The sequence below is a fragment of the Nycticebus coucang genome, chromosome 17, assembly GCF_027406575.1.
Source record: "Nycticebus coucang isolate mNycCou1 chromosome 17, mNycCou1.pri, whole genome shotgun sequence".
Lineage (NCBI taxonomy): Eukaryota > Metazoa > Chordata > Mammalia > Primates > Lorisidae > Nycticebus > Nycticebus coucang.
In genome coordinates, this window is record NC_069796.1 from 29,603,721 (window position 1) to 29,615,921 (window position 12,201).

Sequence of the window (12,201 nt, forward strand, 5' to 3'; positions counted from 1 at the left end):
AAGACAGGAGATAAATAATCTACTAAAGATGTGGAATCCAACAGAAAACCTACTCATAAAGCTCATCTTCAATAGCTATACCCTCATTATAAGGGACAAATATGACATAAAAGAAAACTTCCCTGGCACTGGGAAAAAGTTGGGGGCAAAGGAAAACCATACAAAAACAGTAACAACAACAAAAACCCCTCAGAATTTAAAACCATAAGCCATCTCTCACGTAAGTTTGTAGTTTGAATTCATACTACCTTAAGCACATTAAGTAAATCTAAAGAAGTTCAAGACTGTTAATATACATAAACCACTGGGAGAATCAATTGTAGAATGCCACCTTACCCCCCAAATCAAAGTACCACCATACTTAAAGTTCCAAGACATGTGAACTCATAGACAAACATACAAAAATTCACAAAACCCAACTACAACAAAACCTAATCACGTGAGCAAGATACGTTGAAAAGTGACAGATAAAAACCAACCAAACAAAAAACCCAACAGAATAACATTTGCAAACACTTCAATATACTGAAATTATCAGAGAACATAAAGCTATAATTAAAAAAAAAACAAACAATACCTTTAAAACAGGCTGGGTGTGGTGGCTCACACCTGTAATCCTAGCACTCTGGGAGGTCAAGGTGGCTGGACTACCTGAGCTAACAGATTCGAGACCAGCCTGAGCATGGTTGAGACCCTGTCTCTAAAAAAAAAAAAAAAAAATAGCTGAGCGTTGTGGCGGGTGCCTGTAGTCCCAGCTACTTAGGAGGCTGAGACAAGAGAATTGCTTGAGCCCAAGAGTTGGAGGTTGCTGTGAGCTATAATGCCACAACCCTCTACCCAAGGTGACAAAGTGAAACTCTGTATTAAAAAAAAAAAAAAAAATGGATGAACTTAAACACAGGTCAATAAAATAACCCAAACTGAAATAGAATAAAAGGGTAAAACAACAAAACAAACAACACCCCCATAAGAATGGCATATTAAGATGCAACTAAAATGGGAATTAGTGAATTGGGAAGATGGATCTAGAAGAATTACAAAGCATGTGATACAAAGCATCATAAAGTGACGAAAAATAAGAAAGCGTACAAGATATAGAAGAAAGGCTGAAAGGATTTAACACACATTTAAACAAAGATCAAGAAGGTGTACAAAAGAAAATGAAACCAAAAACTGCAGCATCAAGTTCACAAATAAAGTATAAATAGAAGACCTACAATACAGACAGAGGGAAAATACACGTCAGGTACAAAGGAAAGAAAATTAATGACTGACTCCTCCAAAAGTAATGAATATCAAAAAATAAAATGCACTGATTATATCAATTAAAAATAATTTTCATTTTGCTATGAATAATTATATTCACGGTAACAGAGAAGAATGCCTTTGACAAGTTCATCAGTAGACTCAACGGAAGTGAGTTGCTATATTCATGGCAAATAATCCTCCCAGAATGAGGCAAAAATAAAGAAATTTTTAGACAAAGAAAAAAATAAAGAAAAACACTACACTTAGTTTAGATGTTTAACAAAAGACCATCACTAAACACAGTTTATTTTTTTCTTAATTTGTTTTTATTAATATTAAATCATAGCTGTGTACATTAATGCGATCATGGGGCACCATACATTGGTTTTATAAACAGTTTGACACATTTTCATCAGACTGGTTAATGTAGCCTTCCTGGCATTTTCTTAGTTATTGTGTTAAGACAATTATATTCTACATTTACTAAGTTAAAAACAGTTTTAAAGGAGACATTTTAAACATTACACAAGTGTTCCTATAAGTAAGGATTTTTTTTTGTAGAGACAGAGTCTCACTTTATTGCCCTTAGTAGAGTGCTGTTCCATCACAGCTCACAGCAACCTCCAGCTCCTGGGCTTAGGCGATTGTCTTGCCTCAGCCTCCCCAGTAGCTGGGACCACAGGCGCCTGCCACAACGCCCGGCTATTTTTTGTTGCAGTTTGGCCGGGGCCAGGTTTAAACCCACCACCCTCGGTATATGGGGTCGGCGCTGTACTCACTGAGCCACAAGTGCCGGTTTTTTAACACAAGAAAATTAAAAGCAAATAATGCTAAACATCTAGTTAAATATGAACAAATAATGACTGTATAAAACAATAAAGTAAGACAAAATTTATAGGACAAATACATAAAGCTAAAACACCGGGCAATAGGAATTATTTCTGGGCCCTAGCATTGAACTCTTTAAGTTTGGCTACTTACTAGCTTCAGATATTTTAAGATAGAAATTTTAAAACACCAAGAATTAGCAATAACAGAAGACAATAGACACTATTTTTAATGGACTTATTAGTAGGAAGAAGAGGTAAGAAAAAAAGACCTTACTATTAAAGATAGTAAAAACAAGAGGGGGGGGGAGTAGAACAGTAAGAACAGTAGAACAATAAAGCAGTAAAAGTAAATCCAAACCTGCCAGCAATAACGATGAATGTCTAAGTTAAAAAAAATCTGATACAGACAGAAAAAAACCCAACAGATCCCAACAATTGGAACTCACAGAATTTGCTGCAAAAAATATGACAAAAAGAATACTACAAACTAAAATTACAGGCTAATGCTTCACTAAAAAACATAAATGGAAAAGTCCTAAACTTTATTATCCAATTGGACCCAGAATGCACAAAAAACTAGAAACTCAAATTGAGCTTTTATTGAGAATGCAAGGGTAATTTAATATTAGAAAAATCATTTACTGTAAATTATATGAAGAGATCCAAGGAGAAAAGAGGCACGAATTACCGTAATAAATGCAGAAAAAAGTTTCTGATAAATATCTGTAATCCTTCTTGATAAAAGCAGTATTTCTCTTCTAAATTATTATGAACTTTTGACAGCTGCCCATTTTATTTTATTTTTTATTTTTTTTTTTATCAAATCATAGCTGTGTACATCAATATGATCATGGGGCACCATACACTTGTTTCATAGAATATTTGACACATTTTCATCTCATTAGTTGACATAGCCCTCCTGGCATTTTCCTAGTTACTTTGCCAAGACATTTACATTCCACATTTATTTCCTGGCTTTCTAACAGAAGAAATCCTAATCGAATACATGTTTTTATCCATACCTGCCATAAGCCACTGCTTACTGGAGGTTTACATTCCTTTAGTGAGGCAATGGTACTTACTCACCATTATCAGGGCTCTATAATCACTAGGAATGGTTGTTAACTACTTGTGTCCCAGCTTCTAAGCTTTTGCAATGAATAGCCTTAGGGAACACATTGCTTTCTTAACATGGACCAATTTGGTAAATACTTTTAAGAGAAAAAAAGCCCTGTAGTCCCAGGTACTCGGGAGGCTGAGGCAAGAGAATCCCTTAAGCCCAAGAGTTGGAGGTTGCTGTGACACCATGCACTCTTCTGAGAGAGACAAAAGGGAGACTCTCAAAAAAATAAGAAAATTAAAAAAAAGAGAGAGAAAAAACCAGTCACATGTTGATGCTGACATTTCCTACGGAAATTTTATATTCAGGTTTTTAATGTAACATCTTCGCTTTAATGTAAACTCTAATGCTGAAAAAAAAATTGTGATTGTTAATGAAATTTATATATGAATATATTAATTATAATTAGATATACATTTTAATCCTTTCTAATTAAATATATCTTTACATACAAATTTTCTCTTCATAATATACACATACAGGGTGTCCATAAAGTTCATATGGAATTTACTATGTTAAATTATTTTAAATTGCACATGAACTTTATGTCTACCCTGTATACATTATTTATACATATATAATAGCTTTAAATTAACAACATTACCACTAACATTCTAGTTACATAGTTTTGTTTCCTAATAATCCACATATACATGTATGTATGTTATGTTATTATAATTACAGTTACATGTATGTGCATCTCTATATACAGACACATATACACTCACGTGTTGCTTAATGATGAGGAATCGTTCTAAGAAATGAGATGTTAGGGGATTTCATCACTATACAAGTATCATGGAGTATACTTAATACCAGCTGTTCTCAACCTGTGGGTCGCGACCCCTTTGTAACAATGAAAATATATCCTGCATATCAGATATTTACATTGCGATTCGTAACAGCAGCAAAATTACAGTTATGAAGTAGCAACGAAAATAATTCTATGGTTGGGGGTCACCACAACATGAGGAACTGTATTAAAAGGTTGCAGCAGTAGGAGGCATTAGGAAGGTTGAGAACTACTGACTTACACAAACATAGATGGTAGGTACAGCCTACTGCTACACACAGAGGCACATACTGCTATTCAATACTGACAAGCAATTATAACACAATGGTAAGGATGTGTGTATCAAAACACAGAAAAGGTACAGTAAAAATGCCATATAATAATCTTGTAGGACCACCATATATGTGACCTGTCACTGACTGAAGCATCATTTTTGGCACATGACTGTATAAAAAAACTGTAAAAATAGCACTATTAGTACTAACAATGAGACAACTAGCTCTTTCAGTCCTTACAATGAACGATATATCCTCTTTCTGTGTAAACCATATATATAATAGGAATGTACAGACAAAATATTGTCTCTTAAAGTCACCAGAAATAATAATTCTTAGTGAAATTATACCAAAAATTTTACATATATTAAAATCATTGTTTTGGTTGGGGGTGAATTACATTTTTTCTTCATTTTTGAATTGATTTTAGAACACACAAAGATTTACATGTGTCCTCTAAACTGCTATTTTTTCTCAGTTTTCTTCTACCTTTACTTGCCTTTTTTCCCCCTAAGTGTGCTAGGCACAAAACCATCACAACTGATAGTACTCTTCACTGGGATCTCAATAAGGTAAACTAAGAAAAAATAATAACATGATGGTAACTTCATCTCTGAGAACATAGTGTCTCTTTTTGTTCAAGTTTAATTTTTGTTTTTTTAAAGGTATTTTAAAACATTGCTTTTGTAGAGTTGTTAAAGAGATGGGGTCTCACTGTGTTGCACAGACTGGAGTGCAATGGCTATTTGCAGGCATGAACATAGCACATGATAGGCACAAACTTCTAGGCTAAAGTGATCTTCCTGCCTCAGTCTACAGAGTAGATGTGACTACAGATTCATGCCACCAGGCCTGGCTTAGGTAATTTTTCCATCATTACCGTAAATGTATTCTTCCTTTATGTGACACACATGTAGAATGTTGATAGTTGTTTTTGATCCCTACTTTAAAAATTGCATCAAGATTGCATTAAGTTTTAGAGGGATCTTGAGAGAACTTATATATTAAAAATATTGACTGCCCCTAACACTACACCCAACAGAAATCTGGGGTCATTATGATTAGGTGCACAAAACCTACGGCCTCCCTACAAATTCCTTACATATGAAGAAGAAAATTATGAAATGTATGTGGTGGGCATACGAGTGATCACTGTATAATTCTTTCAATTGCACTGTATGTTGAAAAACTGCCTAATAAAATATTGGAAAATTAAAAAAAATATATATATATTGACTGCCTCAATTGATTTAGAGGTATAGAAATTTTTACGGTTTTCTGTGTAAAGTTCTCCTGCAACTTTGTTAGATTTAATCTAATGCATATCAATTTTTTTTGTTTACAAATGGTATATTTATAAAATTCTATCTCCTAATTATTTGTTGCTTGTAAGGAGAAATATAATTGATTTGGTGTACAAATAAGTATCCAGTGACCTTGCTAAAATTACTTAGTAATTTAAAAAGTTCACATTTAAGTATTTTTGGGTTTTCTATGTGCATATCATGTCATTTGTAAATGACAGTTTTATGTACAGTAGAACCTTTGTAAATTGAACATCCAAGGGACTGTAACAAACTAACATATGGAAGTGGTGGACATAAGGAAGTAGGCCTATAGTACTGATACATACATGAGGTGCGTGTCTGGTCTATGAAAATTAGGTCAACTTAATAAGGTAGTCAAAGTAGTTTGGTGGTCAAATATGGAGGTTCTAGTGTATTTTTTCTATCCATTGTTTTCCCCTTGTTAAATGTACCGCACAGAATCTCCTGTACAGTGATTTTGGTATTGGTGAGCTTTATTGACATATTCTCAAATGCTGGGACAAAGTCTTAAGTCTTTACTGTAGGGTTTGTGCAGGTACTTGAAATAAGGTTATAGAACCTTCCTTCTCGCCCTTGCTTGCTAAAGCTTTTAAAATAATGAATGAGTTTAGAGTACTATCAAATGCTTTACATGCACCTACAGAGATGATCATCTGATTTTTTTCCCTTTAATTATATCAATGTAGTGAATCACACTGATTTCCAAATGCTAACTCAACCTGTAATTCTAGGAATAAATTCAGTTTAGTCATGATGTTTTATTCACCGTATGTATCACTGGGATTTGATTCCCTAAAATTTTAAGATTTTTACATCTATTTTCATTAAAAAATACTGACCTATAATATTGCTTTTGTATAAGGCCTTTATTAGGCTTTGTTATCAAAATTAAACAGGACCCATAGAAACAGAGGAAGTATTCAATCTGTAGTGAATCTGAAGCATTCTACTTACTATTAGAGCAGCGGTTCTCAACCTGCGGGTTGCAACCCCTTTGTAACAATGAAAATACATCCTGCATATCAGATATTTACATTACAATTCATAACGGTAACAAAATTATAGTTACGAAGTAGCAACAAAAATAATTTTATGGTTGGAGGTCACCACAATATGAGGAACTTCTATTAAGGGTTGCAGCATTAGGAGGCATTAGGGAAGTTGAGAACCACTGTATTACAGGTTATGTAGCATTTCTTCTTTAAAATGTTTGGAAAAATTTACCACTGATGCCACAAGGGTCTGACTTTCTAAATGAAAAGGTTTCTAATTACAGCTTCATTTTCTTTTCTAGATATTGGCTTATGTAGATTTTCTAATCTACTTTTTGTCTCCATGGATTTCCCCATTCTATACATTTCGTGTAAATAAAATCATATATACTAGCCTTTTGTATGCAGTTTCTTTCACTCAAAATGTTTTCAAGGTTCATCCATGTTGTATGTAGCATGTATCAATACTTCATTCCTTTTTATGGCAGAATTATACACCATCATATGAATATACAATAAATTGTTTATCTATCAAGCTGATGGACATTTGGGCTGATTCTACTTTCTGGAATCTATGAATAATGTATGCATTAGTGGACAAGATTTTGTGTAAACCTGTTTTCAATTCTCTTGGGCAGATATGTAGGAGTGGAATTGATGAGTCATATGATAATTCTATTTTTAACTATTTGAAGAACTGCCTGAATTTTCAAATCAGCTGCACCATATAAATTTCTACCAGCAGTGTATAATGGCTCCAATTTCTCCACACCCCTGCCAATACCTGTTATAGTCCATCTGTAAAATTGTTATTTATAATTATTTTCAAGTTTGGACATTCTTTATCTTCAAAGTTATGCTGTGAGTGTGATTTGTCTGTGGATTTCACCTATCTTGTAGATCTATATTATTTTTGGGGAAATTATTGGGAGACAGATCGTTACGTGGATGTCACTGTCTTCAGCTACATAGAAAAAGTTAAATTTAAAACTTAAATCAAAATAATGAACTAATAAATTCTACAAAGCAAAACGGTAAGTTAAATAATTTTGTTAAGAGGAGGGTCTTTTAAAAGCATGACCTCAAATCCAAAAGATTTAGAAGGAAACAAACTTAACAGATCCTCACTCCCTAAAAATTGTTAACTATGAACAAATATATTTTAGATGTAAAGTTAAAGAAAATGATAAATTTATAGCCTCTTATAAACAAAAGAGCTCATTTACTAATAAAAAGTTCTTCACAAATAAACAAGAAAAGGAATAACTCAAGTAGAAAAACTGGCAAGAGAGATCAATACTATAATAATAAGAAAAATCTCAATAGCATATGAGAATATGTACAACCTCACCATAACAAATGAAGTTAAAACAAGAAGATTACTATATAAGATACCAGATTAAGATGACTAACATATCAGGTGATCAAAAGGTGTTCAGAAAAAAGACATTCTGACTCGCCAGTGGAGTTCTTCAAATTTGTATAAATAAAAACATAGTAAAACCATTTGGTAGACTTGGATCAAGCATTTTTAAGATTGTTGAAAATTTCATCTAATCTAGATTTTCTCCTATAACTCATACAGCATTTTAAACTATGCTGGTTATCAATAAAAAAGTTTCAGAATTTAAAAATTATCAACAATAAATGTATACTTGGTGTTACTACTTTTTGACTTTTTATTTTATATATACACATTTCTTGAAACATCTGAGAATAAATTGAAGATAAAGTGATTCTTGAATCCAAAATATGTCAATATGTATTTCTGAAGAACAATGACTTTGTCTTACATAACCACAGTACAGTTATAAAAATCTGAAAATTCGAAATTGTCTAATCTATAGTCCGTATTTATATATCATGAACTGCACCAACTATGTCATTCCGATGACATAGCTAATCCCATGTTAGTATTTGCTATGTCTTCCTACCATAAATTTTGTACTTTTTCCCTTAAAAAATGATTTGTGGGGCTCAGCGCCTACTGCTTAGTGGCTACGGTAGCAGCCACATACATAAGGGTTGGATGGTTTGAATCCAGCCCAGGCCTGCCAAACAACAATGACAACTACAACAACAACAAAAATAGCTGGGCATTGTGGCAGGTGCCTGTAGTCCCAGTTACTTGGGAGACTGAGGCAAGAGAATTGCTTAAGCCCAAGAGTTAGAGGTTGCTGTGAGCTGTGACACCACAGCACTCTACTGAGAGCGACACAGTGAGACTCTGCCTCAAAAAAAAAAAAAAAAAAGATTTGTGGGGAAATACTTTTGAGACCTTTGAGACCTCATAAGTATTCTGTTTCTCATCAAACATTTGCCCCCAAGTTTTAGCATTCATTAATTATTTTCTAACTTAATTATCCCTTCAAAATTTATTAGTTGGCATTCTACTGTTACAAAGAACTTTTGCTTCTTCCCCACTCATTCATTTATGTCATTAGGATTTACAAATTCCTTTAATACACACAGCCATGCCATCAATTACTGGGAATTTGTATTTAGAGCCTCAAACTGTGTGGCTCTGGCCACGCAAATCCCTTCAACTTGACTCTTGTGTCCTTTTGCTGTGGTCCCTGTAATTCTCTGAATACTTTCTTCAGTGGAAGATGAAAAAATTTCTTGCCAGGGAGCTAGGTTATGCATATGTAAGGGATATACATTTGTCAGATGATCAAACTGAACATTTAAAATGTGTTCATCTTAACACTCTAGCTAGTAGTGCTTTCTACAATGTTATGGGCAAATAACATTGCCCATAACTGCCCATTTACTTTAACTGTAAGTAAAAAACAAATTGATAATAATGAAAGACAAGTTTCTATTAGACAAAGGAAGCACTTTTTAAAAAGCCAGAATAAGCCCTGAGTTTTTAACATAGAGATACAAAAATATAAATACAAGATTTGTGTATACAACTGTGTGCACATGCACATGTGGTGCACATACACATATTTTCTAGCTTTGTTCACTGAGAGGTAGGAGAATGAGACATCCGGAGCAATGGGCACAACTGGCAGCCAGGTCTGGGTTTCTAAATTCTTTTTTCCAACAAAAGCAAGCAGGTTTCATTACAGAAAAGGCTGACTTCAGGTTTTGGAAAGGGAATTATTAGACGAGGATGTAGCATCTTGCATTCAAAGTGATTTTATATTCTCCTTTTCTACCTCCTTATAAGAAAATATTACAGAATAAGTATTTAAAAACAATGTATATGAGAACCCTGAAATAAAAGCACTACTTTCTCTCCATACAGTGCTAACAAATCCAAAAACCAACAGTGCCTAGGTAATTTTCTCACCATGTTCCTCAATAAATATATTTAAAAGAAAGAATTCTGAGGCTTTAATAGATATCCCCTATATCCAATACTTAAAGGAAATAAACATAAATGCACAGTCCACACCTTAAACAAACTTGAATTCAAGAAACATTCACTGAATAGTCACTATGCAGGCAGCACTCTGCATTGTGGGACATACTAACTGAATAAGGCATAACCCTTGCTTTTTTTTTTTTTGAGACAAAGTCTCACTTTGTCGCCTTCAGTAGAGTGCTGTAGCATCACAGTTCACAGCAACCTCAAACTCTTGGGCTTAAGTGATTCTCTTGCCTCAGCCTCCCCAATAGCTGGGACTACAGGTGACCATCACAATGCCTGGCTATTTTTAGAGATGAGGTCTTGATCTGGCTCAGGCTGGTCTCACACTCCTGAGCTTAGGCAATCCACCTACCTCAGCCTCCCAAAGTGCTAGCATTACAGGCGTTGAGCCACCACATCCTGCCATAATCTTTGCTTTTTAAGAGTTTAAAATCTAGTTGTTTATATGAAACTTAGGATAGTGAGTTCATGGTTATATAGATGATCCAGTTTGGAGAAGACAATACATAAACCATTTGAAAATGACAGTTTGACAATAGCACAATGCAATGGAAAAGTGGTTTAGTTTTGAGCCGTGACATTAAAATGCTTCATTAAGAATTTAACCTCAGGGTGGCGCCTGTGGCTCAAGGAGTAGGGCGCCAGTCCTATATGCTGGAGGTGGCGGGTTCAAACCCAGCCCTGGCCAAAAAAAAAAAAAAAAAAAAAAAAAAACAAAAAAAAAGGGGTGGGCGGGGAGGAGAATTTAATCTCAGGCCAGGGGCAATGGCTCCTGCCTTTAATCCAAAGTGGGAGGATGGCTTAAGGCCAGAAGTTCAAGACCAGACTGAGCAATATAGTAAACCCTTACCTCTACAAAAAAAAAAGAAGAAAAGGTGAATGTGGTGACACACACCTATAGTCCTGGATAATCAGGAAGCTAAGGCAGGAGTAAGCCTTGAGTCTAGAAGTTTGAGGTTGCAGTGAGGTATGAAGATGCAACTGCATTCTGGTCTGGGCAACAGTGCAAGAGTCTTAAGAAAAAAGCAAAGAAAAAATAGAATTCTACCTCTAGTCTCAATAGTTCAAATCTAATCAGATGGTATGCTCACCTACATAAATGTTAGTAGGACAATGAAATGTCTATTCAATGTATGCTATTTTTCTAGTAAGGTCATGTCAGAACAAGGTAAAAGGGAAGCTGTGTTTTTTATTCTTATAATGCTTAAAAAAACAAAATTCTAAAGTTAAATTAGCTACCTAGATCTCTTATCAAGTAAGGAATTATTCCTTAAATATACAACCTTACATGAAACTTTACCTCAAATAATTAGAAAGTAAAAATATTAGCTCTAGAATTCTAGACCATTTCTTACTTGGATGGGTCTTTAATTTTCTCTACCTCATTCCCTTTAGTCCAAAGTGTGGAATACAGATGTTCAAAGTTTATTGACTAATGAATGAGAAAGGAGAAAATGCTTGAAAAATCATGCTCCTTTTTGAAAATCTTTATCTTAGGCCAGGTGCGGTGGCTCATACCTGTAACCAAGCACTTGGGGAGGCCAAGGCAGGTGGATTGCTTGAGCTACGAGTTTGAGACCAGTCTAAGCTAGATTGAGACCCTGTCCCTAAAAAAAAAAATAGCTGGGCATTGTAAGTGGCTGCCTGTAGTCAGGAGGCTGAGACAAGAGGATCCCTTGAGCCCAAGAGTTTGAGGTTTCTGTGACCTACAATGCCATAGCATTCTACTTGGAGTGACAAAGTGAAACTCTATCTCAAAAAAAAAAAAAAAAAAAACCAAAAAAACCAAAAAAACTTTATTGTAATTTTCTGATAGAGGGGTAAAAGAAATCATCAAATTTATAACATACAAACAATTGTATCAAGTTTTACCACTTTCACAGATCAGAAAAAGTCTGAGTAGATTAAAATTTATACCTATGAATCTTTAAAAGATCAGAGTAATGAAGTCTCCTTAAGTGGTTATTGCCTACAACAGTTAAAGTTGAAACTGAAAGCATATTGAAAAGTAATTCAGCATTCTTTAAAATTCTTACCACAATCATTTCTGAAGGCTCTAATACAAGACAATCACATCCTCTTTTTCCTCCAAACTGCTTACCAAAACTATAAAAACAGAAAAACAATTTCTTTAGCAAAGGTTATAAATAAAATGTAACATTATAGGAAAAAAAAGCAGACAATAACAAAAACCACCTAGATGTTAACCAAGAAGTTCTGATCCTGACATCCC

At 34.2% G+C, this 12,201-nt stretch overlaps 1 protein-coding gene across 8 annotated transcripts in view; it reads right to left on the reverse strand.

The window, feature by feature from the left end:
- The window catches only part of RAPGEF6 (Rap guanine nucleotide exchange factor 6), a 200,548-nt gene that overhangs the window by 117,121 nt on the left and 71,226 nt on the right, over window positions 1-12,201 (reverse strand). For 5 of the 8 annotated variants that reach the window (XM_053566296.1, XM_053566300.1, XM_053566294.1 and 2 more), the window contains exon 5: window positions 12,005-12,074. The exons of the other annotated variants lie outside the window; for them this stretch is intronic. In XM_053566296.1, coding sequence (XP_053422271.1) covers window positions 12,005-12,074 — 70 coding nt within the window. The remainder of the gene's footprint in view (window positions 1-12,004; window positions 12,075-12,201) is intronic. 8 annotated transcript variants of the gene reach the window in all.